The following is an 18,211-nucleotide window of genomic DNA, read 5'->3' as shown; positions in this document are numbered from 1 at the left end:
AGTAATGGGTGCGATAAATCCGACTCATAGATTGATTTAGTTTAGGAAAATGTCTGCTATTTCTCTTTGAGTAGCATAAGATACATTTATTGATTTATTTATCAATCAACAACACAGATATTGCAACAAATAATTCAAAATATCTAACTGCAATAGAGCATGTTGGGAAATGAACTCAGCAAAAACCTCCTTTTTGCTGTCAACTGCGTTTATTTTCAGCAAACTTAACATGTGTAAATATTTGTATGAACAGAACAAGATTCAACAACTGAGACATAAGCTGAACAAGTTCCACAGACATGTGACTAACATAAATGGAATAATGTGTCCTTGAACAAAGGGGGGGGGGGGATTCAAATCAAAAGTAAAAAAGTAAGTCAGTAGGCCACCAGCTGCATTAAGTAATGCAGTACATCTCCTCCTCATGGATTGCATCAGATTTGCCAGTTCTTGCTGTGAGATGTTACCCCACTCTTCCAACAAGGCACCTGCAAGTTCCAAGTTCCCAGGAAATCACGCACAGAGCGAGCAGTATTGTCATGCTGGAGGGTCATGTCAGGATGGGCCTGCAGGAAGGGTACCACATGAGGGAAGATGATGTATTCCCTGTAACGCAGAGCGTTGAGATTGTCTGCAATAACAACAAGTTCAGTCCGATGATGCTGTGACACACCGCCCCAGACCATGAAGGACCCTCCCCCTCCAAATTGATCCCGCTCCAGAGTACAGGCCTCGGTGTAACGCTCATTCCTTCGACAATAAACACAAATCTGACCATCAATAAATCCCCAACTCCACTCATACAGAAGAAAACAGTTTCAGACTTTAAGGGCAGTTTTTTTTACCTAAAGTGGACACACTAATCAGTTTCTAGAGCACAATTTCCCAGACTTTGTAGACAGTTTAAAAGTGCTTAAAACCTCATCTTTATCAAATTATCCATTAAAGAAACCAACTCAAAACCTACGTACGTCTACGAATGGATGGTTTAAATTGTATCTAATTATATTCTCAGCATTACTTTTATCGTTATCACTAGTAATCGATTATACACACATACAATTTATCATGTTTTCATATATTCACAGAATCCATACAAAACATAGGAAAATCTTAGGTACTCACACAGAACTTTAAGGATCACCCACACTGGATTGGTCAGATGTTCACACAGAACTGGTCAGATGTCCACACAGAACATCAGAACACAATTAAAAGGTTACCCACACAGAGTCAACCTACTGCGCTCACACAGGGTCACTTAGACAGTCACACAGACACTTTCAGAATGAGGTCCTTCTTCCAATAGGGCTTCACCAAGTACCATGTTTCACCTAGAACACACAGTCACCCTGGCCACTCACCCCCACAGACCGCACCAATCCCCACTGTGATCAATTCAGTGTCAGGACGGCTCTAGGTCTCCCGCAACCGGACAGTGGCAGAGCATCTTTGAGTCCGCAAACTCTCAGATGACTCCCTGCTTACACCTCCAAGGTGCCCTCCTCACAAGGAATACACACTCAGAGCATACCTAACAGAGGCTTATTTTAAAACTCGACTTCAAGTGTGGTTTGTTCACCACTTTCTTCAAAAAAACTAAATTCGAGATGTGGTATCCACTCGGCTCGCTGCCTCTCAGATCAAAGGTGGGTCCATCTGCTTCGTTCCCGAAGTGTGGTTTCCCTGAGATGGTTTCCCTGAGATCCCAAGTTTGAGGCATCCCTCGTGCACAATTTGCCCAGATCTTCAGGAGCGGTCACCGAGTGAAGATTCACGTCCCATCCCCATCGCCAAATGTGGTGGCATATTTCTGCTTTACCAAATGAGGAGAGAATTACAAACTACACACCAGTCCGAGTTATACTTAAACTAAAAAAAAAATTATACGAGCTTTGCAATAGCCTTTTTTGACTTTCAATGATGCGCAAACCATTGACGAACCATTGAAAAGTACCAACAGAAAAGTACAAAGATCTTTTATAGCCAAGATACACCCCTCTCAACTTACACTGACGAACCACAGATCTTAGGAACCGTTCACAAAGGTTACAATAGAAAGATATCTATAAAACATAGCAGACAGTTACTGATGTGTCAACAGTTTTCATTGTAAAGACCAGTGTCTGGCCACCATCCTCAGTGGAACACACACAATACACAATACTTTATTCTGTCAAATGTAACAACTATTATAATGTAATACAAGCCTTATTTTATAGTATTGTAATTTTCCACGACACATATCACACTAATTGGAGTGTCCTAGATGTACATTTACTATGTTATGTCTAGACTATGAGACCAGGTTGGTTAAATTAAAGTGTCACACATTGAATTTGTTTTCCTTTATTTTTTTAAGATGGGACACATTAAGATTTCTGTAAATGTGCCAGGCAATTTAAATTATGATTTGAGAATATAGAATATAGAAAGCTTGAGGTTAAATTAAGTTCATAAATATTGAACATAATTATGTTATAATGATACCAAATCAATATACTAATCTGATGTGTCATAGTGTTTTACTGTCTACTTGAATAAAGGGGGGCGGGGGGGGGGGTATGTGTTGCTGTTTTTTTTTGTGCATAGTTTGACATTCTATTAGATTCCAATAGAGATCTGTCCACACTCACTGTTGTTGGTATGCTGTTTCTGTCCATAAGATGAAGTATATTTGTCATTAGGGTGAACTGTCCCTTTAAACGTCATCACACTGGGCCACACCCACCACCATTCTGATTGACTGTAATTTGGCAACCTGATTCAGTAGGTGTGCATGCGGCCTACTGGAGGGCACACGTTACAAACTGTTCAAATGAAATGTATTGCACATAGCCAACGAGATAGAGGACTCAAATTGGATATAATCCATTTTAGCATGGACACTGTCATTGTGAGCTTCCATCATTTTAAAGTAGTCAACTGGGTGGGGATTCCCATGAGTTGGGAGCGATCCCCAAAATTAGCTTAACACTATTTTCAAACCCCAAATAATAATAAAATGGACTAGATAGATAAAATGGAGATAGCCTCAATGCCGCTGCCCCGGTCACAGATACCTGTGGGGGGGCTCTTTCTGATTGGGTGGACCTGGCTCCAAGGTGGGTGAGCCTATGCCCTCCCAGGTCCACCCATGGCAGCACCTCCACATCCCAGTCATGTGAAATCCATAGATGAGGCCAAGATTCATTTCTTTCAAATGACAGATTTTTTTTTATTCTATGAACTGTAACGCAATAAGATCTTTGAAATGGTTGCATGTTGCGTTTATATTTTAGTTCACTATATGTTTGTACTGTCAGTCTATCCGGGGTGGTAACCATAGAAACCAGAGTTGTTGCTTTGATCACGTTGAAAGTCAACTGATTTTGGTAGATAGTATAATTAGTCTCCGCCAACCTCTCTGGTGAAATTCAATAGATACGAAATACACACACACACACACACACACACACAAAGATAATGACCAGTAGGTGGTGGTAATTACTCATTTGTATTCTGATTAAATATCTATTTTTATTTGAAATGTTTAGGTATTAAACATACAAGTAGAAAAATAGACCAAACAATTTCGTACACAAGATAGACTTCTCCCCGAGAGGAATGTTAGGGGAATAAACGCTTTTCTACATGTGTTATTTCATAGACTACTGTGGCAATACTACAGTTGTTACAGGAGCAAAGGGGAGCACAGAGACGCTAGGGCAGGGCTAGGCGACCCTAGAGGGCTGCAGGCACTTCATGTTTTTTCCTTTAACCGACCTGGAAGAACACCAGGTGTATTGAATTTAGGCTCACTGGACTGATTCATTATCTCAGTTGGTTAGACGAGGTGCCTAGTTGGGACAACATGCTGTAGTACAGTGCCTACGGCCCTCCAGGAACGGGGTTGGTTGCCTACCCCTGTGCAAGGGCATGGGATATTCAAATCCTACCCTACGAGGTCCGGAGCCAGATGATTTTCTGTTCTACCTGATCATTAACTCCCACCTGGTGGTCCAGGTTTAGATAAATTCCTGATTAGAGGGGGAGAATGAAAAAATAGCAGGTTAGAGATGATTTTGAGGGTTCTAGGGGAGTCCAACACAAATTAAACAGCAGGTTCAGAGATTCATTTGAGGGTTCTAGGGGAGTCCAACACAAATTAAACAGCAGGTTTAGAGATTAATTTGAGGGTTCTAGGGGAGTCCAACACAAATTAAACAGCAGGTTCAGAGATTAATTTGAGGGTTCTAGGGGAGTCCAACACAAATTAAGGGATAGAAACAACAGGTTACAGATAAAAGGAATTATTTTTATTTTTTTTATTTTTTTTTTACAAATTAAGATCTGATGAGCAATGGTACATTTCTTAGAGAGCATTCAATAGAAATATATTTAATAGATAAAAATTTGAATCAGTTGCCAGAGATGGATATAAGGTAGGCCAGACAGATCTTACTAATAATAATAATAACAACAATAATAATGGTAATAATAATAATAACAACAATAATAATGGTAATAATAATAATAACAACAATAATAATGGTAATAATAATAATAACAACAATAATAATGGTAATAATAATAATAACAACAATAATAATGGTAATAATAATAATAACAACAATAATAATGGTAATAATAATAATAACAACAATAATAATGGTAATAATAATAATAACAACAATAATAATGGTAATAATAATAATAACAACAATAATAATGGTAATAATAATAATAACAACAATAATAATGGTAATAATAATAATAACAACAATAATAATGGTAATAATAATAATAACAACAATAATAATGGTAATAATAATAATAACAACAATAATAATGGTAATAATAATAATAATAACAACAATAATAATGGTAATAATAATAATAATATCAATAATAATGGTAATAATAATAATAACAATAATAATGGTAATAATAATAATAACAACAATAATAACAATATGTTTATATTTGTATTTAAACAAACCTGTAATTCACAACATTTTTACATATTTTATAGATGACACTTTTGTTCTTTATTAATAATAATAATTATTCTTATCTAAACAATCCAATGACATTTTATAACTAAATATAGCTTATATGTACAGTGTATCTTATTATTCGGTGTTGCAGTGTGTCACAGATGTGTGTTTAAGGAATATGTGTGAAGTTTTGAATTAAATGCCATGCATGGAAATGTAATTATTTTGTCCTGTAGTTGGACAAACCCATCCTGAGCTGAGCAGCATTTTCTTTCAATTGTTCACATTCACAGAAATAAAATCAAACCACTTGGCTTTGAAAATTCTATTGACTACTAGGTTTTAAGGTCCACTAGGACATTGTGCTAGGGGTTGTGTGTTGGTAGCAGGGAGTGACATAGCTAGTGCCTAAGTCGTGTGACATGAAGATAACACTGGTTTAAAACAAAAGACAATTGAAAATAGACATCTCCAGTCCATCCTGTGTTCTGTATTTCTGTTCCTCTAGGGTTCTACAATGATTGGTTCCACCTTCCCTCCATGTTCTGCTGTGGTTTCTTCTGTTGTTGCCTCGTTGGCCACACAATTGTTCTGGTACACAAAGACAGAGAGGGAAGGGCTGTGTGTTTGTGTGTGCGCCGAGAAAAGGGGTGAAGTTGAGATGTGTAACCAACGGAAACTTTTGGTTGCCAGCAAAACTGATATGTTCTTGTTACACCACCAACGTTGTGACAAAGACCAGATTTAATGACAAGAATACATTTCTGCACTTTGCTAAAAGTTGGCCAGAATCAAGTCAATAATTGTCCGATTGTCTGACAACGTAAAAATAGAAGTGCTTTAGGGACACTTGATGTAAAGGTAAGTCTCAAATCTCTTTTCTCACCGTCATTATAAATAAGAATTTGCTCTTAACTGACTTGCCTAGTTAAATAAAGGTTAAATAACTAAATAATAATCTACACACAATACCCCATAATGACAAAGTGCAAACATTTTTTGGGTGAAATTTTAGCAAATGTATTACATTAAATACAGAAATATCTAATTTACAGTATTCACACCCCTGAGTCAATAATGGAGATGCACCTTTGGCAGCGATTACAGCTGTTAGTTTTTTTTTGGGGGGGGGTAAGTCTCTATGACTTGTAGTTACTACACAATACTAACCTAATTGAGAGAGTAAAAAATAGAGAAGCTTGTACTGAATAAAAATATTCCAAAACATGCATCCTATTTGCCACAAGGTACTAAAGTAATACTGCAAAAAATGTGGCCAAGCAAATAACTTTTGGTCCTGAATACAAAGTATTGTGTTTGGGGCAAATGTGGTATAGATCGTTGACACAAAAAAAGACAAATACATCTATTTTACTCCCACTTTGTAACACAAAAAAAATGTGAAAAAAGTCAAGAGGTGTGAATACTTTCTGAAGGCATTGTATATCCACACACTCTCAAAAATATGGCTACAGTTAGTGTTGTTCCCTGGGGTACAAAAAACTCAAAAGGTACTGTACACATATGGTACTGTACATTCAGAGGTACACAAAGGTAGATAATCTAGTATAATGTATATTTTTACTACCCAATATTTTGAATATAAGGTACAATCATCACTGCACTTTGAAATGTAGGCGGAGTCAATGTACCAGTTGGGCTCATTAGCATCTTTGGTGGAGTGATCTAGTAAGATGCATATTTGTGCCCACCGTCAGTGGAAGTGTTGTACCAGTTTAAGTGTTTGGATGGTTGTTGTTCAGGTAGAGCACCTCTTTTGACATTGTTAGTTTTGCAATATTTCTAAGACCATGTTACAATAAAGAGCCACATTTCATAGAAAATTAATGGAAGTTCATTTTCTGCAGGTTGACGTGAATTTTGCATTACTTAACTGGCAACCGTCTTTCAGTGAGTTGTGGCCAGTAACTGCTAATACTACACTGGCAACTAACTGCCAACAACTTACTGGCAACCAGATGTCAGTAAATTATTGTAAAATGTATTAAATTAACTGCCAGTAACTTACTGTACCTTTAATTAACTTTTCTGATTATAAGATAACACATAACATGATTTGACAGATAGTAAGCATTCTTTGTAGTCAGTACCTTTTAGGATACATGTACACGATACCCTAGCTGTACCCATATTCTTGTGAGTGTAAATATATGTTCTAGATATAAATATGTATCTGATGTCATTGCAGAAACATTAACGCAATCCTGACCAAAAGGTTTCAAATTCATCTCTCCATAGCGTATATCCATACGTGATGCCAAGGCTCCCTGAGCACTGCCCCTTTAACTTCAGTTTGTCAGAACTTCACACAATTATTGATTGGATTTTGGACAACTTTTAGCAAATTGCAGAAATGTATTCTTGCCATTAAATCTGTGGCCAATCTTTATCAATGCCACAGACCTGATGGTGCAGCAGGGAATTCAGGTCACTGTTAACCAAGTTCAAATCCCAATAGAGATTTAGTCCTAATTGTGCTCAGAATACATAATTGTACAAGGTTAGACAGGTAGCCTAGTGGTTAGAGCATTGGACTAGTAACTGCAAGGTTGCTAGATCAAATCTCTGAGCTGACAAGGTAAAAAAATCAGTCATTCTGCCCTTGAACAAGGCAGTTTAACCCACTGTTCCTAGGCCGTCATTGTAAATAAGCATTTTTTTCTTAACTGACTTGCCTAGTTAAATAAAGGTTGACAAAAAAATCCTGCAAAATTACAATATATTCCTGGCTACTGAGTTGCAGTAAAAATACATTTAAAAAATGTTAAACAATGAGAAATCAGCAGCATAATGTCCTGTTACAACAACAACACCGTAATTCAACTATACAAATACAGTTCAGTTTTTAAAAAACACCATGTAAGTTGTTACTGAATGTTTACTGCACCTCTAGTTGGTGACAAACGACAGATCCATTTTTACAGTGTGTGCCATAGGCGCATCTGAAGTATCCTATAACTGTAGAACCTGTAATTGGTTGTACCTGGAACCAGAGGGTTTTTCGTGACAGGGTTCTGCGTAGAACCCAGAAGGGCTCCGCCCTACAGGGATGGAACCAATAACCCACGTGTGTATACAGCAGCATACTGTTCTTTCCAGCTTTAATAATTTAATAATAAAATACAGTAACTTTGTGTATATTAACTGTATATTCACTGTAACCAGTTGGCAGGAAATGGTTAACAGTGTATTATTGGACCATGCTGGTCATTTATGAACATTTGAACATCTTGGCCATGTTCTGTTATAATCTCCACCCGGCACAGCCAGAAGAGGACTGGCCACCCCACATAGCCTGGTTCCTCTCTAGGTTTCTTGCTAGGTTCTGGCCTTTCTAGGGAGTTTTTTCCTTGCCACCGTGCTTCTACACCTGCATTGCTTGCTGTTTGGGGGTTTTAGGCTGGGTTTCTGTACAGCACTTTGAGATATCAGCTGATGTAAGAAGGTCTATATAAATACATTTGTTTTGATTTGATTTGAAGGGCTATATAAATACATATTGATTTGATTTGATTTGATTTGAAGGGCTATATAAATACATTTGATTTGATTTGATTTGAAGGGCTATATAAATGCATTTGATTTGATTTGATTTGAATGGCTTTATAAATACATTTGTTTTGATTTGATTTGTAATGAAGAACCCTCTTGTTCCTGGTAGAACCGTCCTGAATTCAACAAATGGTGATACAAATAGTTATTAAAGGAACCCGCTATAAAAAAGGTTCTTCACAGCCCAAGAAAGGCTTCCCCTACAGGGAAAAATGAAAAACTAGTAACCTTTTTGTGTTTTGCATTGAAACTCACCCAGTATGTTACTATGACTTCTGGTGTGTCCTCCGGATTTAAATTCCATGGCCACTTGACATGCATTCTCCTGAGGGCATAACAACACATAACAAAACCTTACAGGCAGTTTTATCAACCCAACCTCCTGAAATACGATCGCCCACGTCAAACGTTCAAACAGCCAAATAAACAGGGCTGAAGCCGTATTTACTATATGTAGCCAGGGGGTAAGTTACAAAGCAACTTTAAAACATAAAGACTGATGTTTCATCTACGTGTCTGACCTGTAGGTTAGCGCTAGGACCGCGAGGAGACCCATTACAGCAGCACCAGCCCCGAGCAACATAGACAGGTCACCTGAAGTCACATGAAGTGAAACATAAAGTGAAACAAGTGTGTTTTACCTTTCCCTAGTCTTCTCCTACCTGTGGAGGTGTGTCTTACCTGTCCCTAGTCTTCTCCTACCTGTGGAGGTATGTCTTACCTGTCCCTAGTCTTCTCCTACCTGTGGAGGTATGTCTACCTGTCCCTAGTCTTCTCCTACCTGTGGAGGTGTGTTTTACCTGTCCATAGTCTTCTCCTACCTGTGGAGGTGTGTCTACCTGTCCCTAGTCTTCTCCTACCTGTGGAGGTGTGTCTACCTGTCCATAGTCTTCTCCTACCTGTGGAGGTGTGTCTACCTGTCCCTAGTCTTCTCCTACCTGTGGAGGTGTGTCTACCTGTCCATAGTCTTCTCCTACCTGTGGAGGTGTGTCTACCTGTCCCTAGTCTTCTCCTACCTGTGGAGGTATGTCTACCTGTCCCTAGTCTTCTCCTACCTGTGGAGGTGTGTTTTACCTGTCCATAGTCTTCTCCTACCTGTGGAGGTGTGTCTACCTGTCCCTAGTCTTCTCCTACCTGTGGAGGTGTGTCTACCTGTCCCTAGTCTTCTCCTACCTGTGGAAGTGTGTTTTACCTTTCCCTAGTCTTCTCCTACCTGTGGAGGTGTGTCTTACCTGTCCCTAGTCTTTTCCTACCTGTGGAGGTGTGTCTACCTGTCCCTAGTCTTCTCCTACCTGTGGAGGTATGTCTTACCTGTCCCTAGTCTTCTCCTACCTGCGGAGGTGTGTCTTACCTGTCCCTAGTCTTCTCCTACCTGTGGAGGTGTATCTACCTGTCCCTAGTCTTCTCCTACCTGTGGAGGTGTGTCTTACCTGTCCCTAGTCTTCTCCTACCTGTGGAGGTGTGTCTACCTGTCCCTAGTCTTCTCCTACCTGTGGAGGTGTGTTTTACCTTTCCCTAGTCTTCTCCTACCTGTGGAGGTGTGTTTTACCTTTCCCTAGTCTTCTCCTACCTGTGGAGGTGTGTTTTACCTTTCCCTAGTCTTCTCCTACCTGTGGAGGTGTGTCTACCTGTCCCTAGCCTACTCCTAACTGTGGAGGTGTGTCTACCTGTCCCTAGCCTACTCCTAACTGTGGAGGTGTGTCTTACCTGTCCCTAGTCTTCTCCTACCTGTGGAGGTGTGTTTTACCTTTCCCTAGTCTTCTCCTACCTGTGGAGGTGTTTCTTACCTTTCCCTAGTCTTCTCCTACCTGTGGAGGTGTGTCTACCTGTCCCTAGCCTCCTCCTACCTGTGCTGATGTGTCTTACCTGTCCCTAGTCTTCCCCTACCTGTGGAGGTGTGTCTTACCTGTCCCTAGCCTCCTCCTACCTATGGAGGTGTGTCTTACCTGTGAAGGTGTGTCTTACCTTTCCCTAGCCTCCTCCTACCTGTGGAGGTGTGTCTGAACTGTCCATAGCCTCCTCCTACCTGTGGAAGTGTGTTTTACCTTTCCCTAGTCTTCTCCTACCTGTGGAGGTGTGTCTACCTGTCCCTAGCCTACTCCTAACTGTGGAGTTGTGTCTTACCTGTCCCTAGCCTCCTTCCATAAACTATGGAATATGGAGAAAAATGCACAAAATTCTTCCTGAATGTCCAATATAGGAACGCTAACAAAAATAATTTGCAGAAACTCGTTACTGAAGACGGAGTCATCTGTGATTCTCCTACTGATATTTTAAAAGAGGAAGCTAGTTATTTAGGCAGATGTTCTCTTCTCCAACTCATCCTCTCCCATTGAATGAAGATTACCATAAGGAATTCTAATCAAAAATAGAAAAAATAGAAAATTCATAAATGTACAGAAGATACGTTGTGAAGGCCAAATTACAGAGGAATAACTTTTTGAGGCTATTAAATCCTTTCAGTCTGGAAAAACCCCAGGGCTTGATGGAATACCGGTAGAGGTATATAGAAATGGTAGTCTGTCAGGTACTCAGCAGGAAGGTCTGATTTCACTATTATTCAAACAAGATCCAGATGGCAAATTTAAAGACCCAGTCTATCTAAAAAACTGGAGGCCCCCTACACTTCAATGTTCTGATGATCAAAAATAAGAGCGAAATGCATAGCACTTTTCCAGGTATTGTTCATCCTGATCAGACAGGTTTTTTACATGGACGATACATTGGAGATAACATACGACAACTACTAGAAGTAATAGAACTTCATGAAACATCTAAGAAGCCAGGCCTGGTATTTAAAGCAGATTTTGAAAAGGCCTTTAATAAAGTAAGACTACATCTCGTTGATTCTCTTATAATTATTTATAATTTAATTAAGAATAATAATAATAATTTAATATTTCTATTTATTCTAATTTAGTTGACATACACTTAATATTTAGTTTCTGAACTTGAACTATTATTAATCATTAGTTATAATAGAGACATGAGGGGTTCCATAATGAAGCTCGGGAGGGGCTGAGTCCAGGGGAAACGATCACATTTAGCAGTACTGATAAGGGGAGGAACCGTTGAAGGCTCATATCACTCAGCTCCCTGCTCAGTGATAAGGAGGAGATGTATGTATGTATGTATGTATACTACCACGGGTGAAGCCATGTTTTATGGGCAGAATAAACTTGCTTTAAAGGTTTCATAGTGTCCGTTGAGTTTGTACTAACAGGATCAAACACGACTACGACAACTGAACTGTGTTAAAGGATCTAACACGGCTAAGAAACCTAAACAATGTTAAGGTATCAAACGAGGCTAAGACAAGTATACCATGTTAAGGTATCAAACGAGGCTAAGAAACCTAAACAATGTTAAGGTATCAAACGAGGCTAAGAAACCTAAACAATGTTAAGGTTTTAAACGAGGCTAAGACAAGTAAACAATGTTAAGGTATCAAACGAGGCTAAGACAAGTATACCATGTTAAGGTACCAAACGTGGCTAAGACAAGTAAACAATGTTAACCTCTTTAGTATAGGGGACGGTTGCGTCCCACTTGGGCAAAAAACAGGGAAAATGCAGCGCAGCATTTTTTTTTAAATGACATAAAAATCAAATTTCATTAAATCACACATGTAAGATACTCAATTAAAGCTACACTCGTTGTGAATCCAGCCAGCATGTCAGATTTTTAAAAGGATTTTCGGCGAAAGCATAAGAAGCTATTATCTGATGATGGCACAACAGTAAACAAAGAGGGTAGCATATTTCAACCCTGCAGGCGCTACACAAAATGCAGAAATAACATGCATTACCTTTGACGAGCTTCTTTTGTTGGCACTCCAATATGTCCCATAAACATCACAAATGGTCCTTTTGTTCGATTAATTCCGTCCACATACAGTGGGGCAAAAAAGTATTTAGTCAGCCACCAATTGTGCAAGTTCTCCCACTTAAAAAGATGAGAGAGGCCTGTACTTTTCATCATAGGTACACTTTAACTATGACAGACAAAATGAAGAAAGAAAATCCAGAAAATCACATTGTAGGATTTTTAATCAATTTATTTGCAAATTATGGTGGAAAATAAGTATTTGGTCACCTACAAACAAGCAAGATTTCTGGCTCTCACAGACCTGTAACTTCTTCTTTAAGAGGCTCCTCTGTCCTCCACTCATTACCTGTATTAATGGCACCTGTTTGAACTTGTTATCAGTATAAAAGACACCTGTCCACAACCTCAAACAGTCACACTCCAAACTCCACTATGGCCAAGACCAAAGAGCTGTCAAAGGACACCAGAAACAAAATTGTAGAACTGCACCAGGCTGGGAAGACTGAATCTGCAATAGGTAAGCAGCTTGGTTTGAAGAAATCAACTGTGGGAGCAATTATTAGGAAATGGAAGACATACAAGACCACTGAAAATCTCCCTCGATCTGGGGCTCCACGCAGGATCTCATGCCGTGGGGTCAAAATGCTCACAAGAACGGTGAGCAAAAATCCCAGAACCACATGGGGGACCTAGTGAATGACCTGCAGAGAGCTGGGACCAAAGTAACAAAGCCTACCATCAGTAACACACTACGCCGCCAGGGACTCAAATCATGCAGTGCTAGACGTGTCCCCTTGCTTAAGCCAGTACATCTCCAGGCCCGTCTGAAGTTTGCTAGAGAGCATTTGGATGATCCAGAAGAAGACTGGGAGAATGTCATATGGTCAGATGAAACCAAAATATAACTTTTTGGTAAAACCTCAACTCGTCGTGTTTGGAGGACAAAGAATTCTGAGTTGCATCCAAAGAACACCATACCTACTGTGAAGCATGGGGGTGGAAACATGCTTTGGGGCTGTTTTTCTGCAAAGGGACCAGGACGACTGATCCGTGTAAAGGAAAGATGAATGGGGCCATGTATCGTGAGATTTTGAGTGAAAACCTCCTTCCATCCGCAAGGGCATTGAAGATGAAACGGGGCTGGGTGTTTCAGCATGACAATGATCACACACCGCCCGGGCAACGAAGGAGTGGAAGCACGAAGGAGTGGAAGCACGAAGTACGAAGCATTTCAAGGTCCTGGAGTGGCCTAGCCAGTCTCCAGATCTCAACCCCATAGAAAATCTTTGGAGGGAGTTGAAAGTCTGTGTTGCCCAGCAACAGCCCCAAAACATCACTGCTCTAGAGGAGATCTGCATGGAGGAATGGGCCAAAATACCAGCAACAGTGTGTGAAAACCTTGTGAAGACTTACAGAAAACGTTTGACCTCTGTCATTGCCAACAAAGGGTATATAACAAAGTATTGAAAGTATTGAAATAAACCAAATACTTATTTTCCACCATAATTTGCAAATAAATTCATAAAAAATAAAAAAAATACATAAAAAATCCTACAATGTGATTTTCTGTCATAGTTGAAGTGTACCTATGATGAAAATTACAGGCCTCTCTCATCTTTTTAAGTGGGAGAACTTGCACAATTGGTGGCTGACTAAATACTTTTTTGCCCCACTGTATATCCAAATGTCCATTTATTTGACGCGTTTGATCCATGAAAAAAACAGCTTCCAAAAAACGCAACGTAACTAACTACAAAATATTTCAAAAGTTGCCTATGAACTTTGCCAAAATGTATCAAACTACTTTGTAATACAACTTTAGGTATTTTTAAACGTTAATAATCGATCAAATTGAAGACGGGTCTATCTGTGCTCAATACAGGAAGACTACAAACCATGCTACTTTTCACTCTCAACAGTGTTACCCAGTTCCTAGATGGCCGTACTTCTTCATTGCACAAAGGAATAACCTCAACCAAATTCCAAGGACTGGTGACATCCAGTGGAAGCGGTAGGAACTGAAAACAGGTTCCTAAGAAAATATAATTTGCCAATGAGACCAGACAGAGACCAAAAAATATATATTTCTGAACGGTTAGTCCTCTGGGTTTTGCCTGCTACATAAGCTATGTTATACTCACAGACATGATTCAAACAGTTTTAGAAACTTCAGAGTGTTTTCTATCCAAATATACTAATAATATGCATATCTTATATTCCTGGCATTAGTAGCAGGAAGTTGAAATTGGGCACGCTATTTATTCAAAAGTGAAAATGCTGCCCCCTATATCTTAAGAAGTTAAGGTATCAAAAGTGGCTAAGAGAAGTAAACAATGTTAAGATATCAAACACGGTTGTATAATAGTTAACCCAATCTAACATTGACTGTGGGTACTGTATGTGTCATATAATTTGCTACTGTCATTCAATTGTAATTTTGCTCTCATACTCTTGGACATCTCTATGCTTTGTACTCACCATCCGAGTCTGCACTTTGGTCTATTTCATTGTCTGTCTCTTCCACCCCATCAATGAAGAGGTCACCTAGAACAAAGATCCTCACTATTAGGACTGGGAAGAGGGAAGGTCAGAGATAGTTCATTATTTTGAGATGTGGGAGAGGGTTAGTAGAAATGTATGCAAAATTAAGAAAACCACCATCATTTCTGAAATTATGTAACTTAATTTAAATGGTGTGAAATCATTAACGCAATTGCAACTCTATGTAGAAACTCTGTGCACAATTCAATTGACAGGAAGTTTTACATAAGTATTCCTACCCCCTGTAGAAGCACCTTCGGCAGTGATTACAGCTGTGAGTCTTACTGAGGAAGTTTCTTTCCACACCTCGATTGTAGAACATTTACTTATTACTCTTTTCAAAACTCTTTAAGCTCTGTCAAATTGGTTGTTGATCCTTGCCAGACAACCTTCTTCAGGTCTCGCCATAGATTTTCAAGTAACTATGCCACTCAGGAACATTCACGGTCGTCTTGGTAAGCCCACTCAAGTGTAGAATTGGTCTTGTGTACAAGGTTATTGTCCTGCTAAAAGGTGAATTAATATCCCAGTGTCTGGTGGAAATCAGATTGAAACAGGTGTTTTTCTAAGATTTTGCCTGTGCTTAATTCCACTTCGGTTTCTTATTTTTATCCTGAAGTTAAGTGCTTGGCCACATGTTTTGCAATAATAGTTTAGTGTCTTGTTTTAAACTGTTTGTCTCATGGTGAAATCCTTGAGCGGTTTCCTTCCTCTCCGGCAACTGAGTTAGGAAGGACACCGGTATCATTGTAGTGCCTCTTTGATTTGATACACCATCCAGTGTAATTAATAACTTCACCATTCTTCATAGGATATTCTGTTTTTTTTTAATTAACCATCTACCAATACGTGCCCTTCTTTGCAAGGAATTGGGAGAACCTCCTGTTGTTGAATATGTGTGACTAAGGGACCTCAGATAATTGTATTGCACAGCAAAATCATGTTTTAGTCTCCATAGGGTGGGCGTGCCCATTGACCCCCCTAGAAGGGTGTTGACCCTGGAACTCATTGATCCGACACCATAAAATCATGTTTTAGTCTCCATAGGGTGGGCGTGCCCATTGACCCCCCTATAAGGGTGTTGACCCTGGAACTCATTGATCCGACACCATAAAAACATGTTTTAGTCTCCATAGGGTGGGCGTGCCCATTGACCCCCCTAGAAGGGTGTTGACCCTGGATCTCATTGATCCGACACCATAAAAACATGTTTTAGTCTCCATAGGGTGGGCGTGCCCATTGACCCCCCTAGAAGGGTGTTGACCCTGGAACTCATTGATCCGACACCATAAAAACATGTTTTAGTGTCCATAGGGTGGGCGTGCCAATTGACCCCCCTAGAAGGGTGTTGACCCTGGATCTCATTGATCCGACACCATAAAAAAAATGTCATTGAAAGTTACACCATTTCATCGGTCAGTGCTGTCTGACAAACAGTAACTTCTCTCTCAGATGATCCTTTCCTGTGATGTCACGCCCTGACCTTAGAGAGCCTTGTTTATTCTCTATTTGGTTAGGTCAGGACGATCCATTCCTGTGATGTCATGCCCTGACCTTAGTGAGCCTTGTTTATTCTCTTTTTGGTTAGGTCAGGACGATCCTGTAACGGTTTTCTGTATGTGAAGGAGAGTCGGACCAAAATGCGGCGTGTCTATTGCAATCCATGTTTAATGAAGTAACACACTAAACACAAACACTACCAAAACAATAAACTTAACGAAAACCGAACAGCCTATACTTGTGTAACCTAACAAAGAACAATGACACTAAGGACAATCACCCACGACAAACTCAAAGAATATGGCTGCCTAAATATGGTTCCCAATCAGAGACAACGATAAACACCTGCCTCTGATTGAGAACCACTTCAGACAGCCATAGACTTAGCTAGAACACCCCACTAGCTACAATCCCCATACATACACACCACATACAAAAACCCCATGCCACACCCTGGCCTGACCAAATAAATAAAGATAAACACAAAATACTTTGACCAGGGTGTGACAGAACCCCCCCCCCTAAGGTGCGGACTCCCGAACGCACCTCAAAACAATAGGGAGGGTCCGGGTGGGCGTCTGTCCATGGTGGCGGCTCCGGCGCGGGACGTGGACCCCACTCAATCAATGTCTTAGTCCCTTCTCCTCGCGTCCCTGGATAGTCCACCCTCGCCGCCGACCATGGCCTAGTAGTCCTCACCCAGAACCCCACTGGACTGAGGAGCAGATCGGGACTGAGGGGCAGCTCGGGACTGAGGCAGCTCGGAACTGAGGGGAAGCTCAGGAGTGAGAGGAAGCTCAGGAGTGAGAGGAAGCTCAGGAGTGAGAGGAAGCTCAGGCAGGTTGATGAATCTACCAGATCCTGGCTGGCTGGTGGTTTCGGCAGATCCTGGCTGACTGGCAGATCCTGGCTGACTGGCAGATCTGGCAGATCCTGGCTGACTGGCAGATCTGGCAGATCCTGGCTGACCTGGAAGAGTCTGGTCGACTGGCAGATCTGGAAGAGTCTGGTCGACTGGCAGATCTGGAAGAGTCTGGTCGACTGGCGGATCTGGAAGAGTCTGGTCGACTGGCAGATCTAGAAGAGTCTGGTCGACTGGCAGATCTGGGAGAGTCTGGTCGACTGGCAGATCTGGCTGCTCCATGCTGACTTGCTGCTCCATGATGACTGGCAGCTCTGGCTGCTCCATGCTGACTGGCTGCTCCATGCTGACTGGCAGCTCTGGCTGCTCCATGCTGACTGGCTGCTCCATGCTGACTGGCAGCTCTGGCTGCTCCATGCTGACTGGCTGCTCCATGCTGACTGGCAGCTCTGGCTGCTCCATGCTGACTGGCTGCTCCATGCTGACTGGCTGCTCCATGCTGACTGGCGGCCCTGGCTGCTCCATGCTGACTGGCGGCCCTGGCTGCTCCATGCTGACTGGCGGCCCTGGCTGCTCCATGCTGACTGGCGGCCCTGGCTGCTCCTTGCAGACTGGCAGCTCTGGCGGCTCCTTGCAGACTGGCAGCTCTGGCGGCTCCTTGCAGACAGGCAGCTTTGGCGGCATCCTGCAGACAGGCAGCTCTGGCGGCTCCTTGCAGACTGGTAGCTCTATGCAGACTGGCAGCTCTATGCAGACTGGCAGCTCCTTGCAGACTGGCAGCTCCTTGCAGACTGGCAGCTCCTTGCAGACTGGCAGCTCTATGCTAACTGGCAGCTCTATGCAAACTGGCAGCTCTATGCAAACTGGCAGCTCCTTGCAAACTGGCAGTTCTGAACAGGCGGGAGACTCCGGCAGCGCTGTAGAGAAG

At 41.0% G+C, this 18,211-nt stretch overlaps 1 protein-coding gene across 2 annotated transcripts in view; it reads right to left on the bottom strand.

Moving 5' to 3' along the window:
* Window positions 1-4,276: 4,276 nt before the first annotated feature.
* The window catches only part of LOC110510270 (uncharacterized), a 28,052-nt gene continuing 14,117 nt past the window's right edge, over window positions 4,277-18,211 (bottom strand). The window contains exons 5-8 of one of the 2 annotated variants that reach the window (XM_021591658.3): window positions 14,859-14,924; window positions 9,074-9,146; window positions 8,808-8,877; window positions 4,277-5,570 (exon numbers count right to left, since the gene is read on the bottom strand). In XM_021591658.3, coding sequence (XP_021447333.3) covers window positions 5,484-5,570; window positions 8,808-8,877; window positions 9,074-9,146; window positions 14,859-14,924 — 296 coding nt within the window. In that variant the 3' untranslated portion in view covers window positions 4,277-5,483. The remainder of the gene's footprint in view (window positions 5,571-8,807; window positions 8,878-9,073; window positions 9,147-14,858; window positions 14,925-18,211) is intronic. The other variant, XM_036967386.2, reaches the window with a different exon arrangement.

Source organism: Oncorhynchus mykiss, chromosome 29 (genome assembly GCF_057628025.1).
Source record: "Oncorhynchus mykiss isolate SJ-2025 chromosome 29, ASM5762802v1, whole genome shotgun sequence".
Classification (NCBI taxonomy): Eukaryota; Metazoa; Chordata; class Actinopteri; order Salmoniformes; family Salmonidae; genus Oncorhynchus; species Oncorhynchus mykiss.
This window is presented reverse-complemented; position numbering and strand designations above follow the sequence as displayed.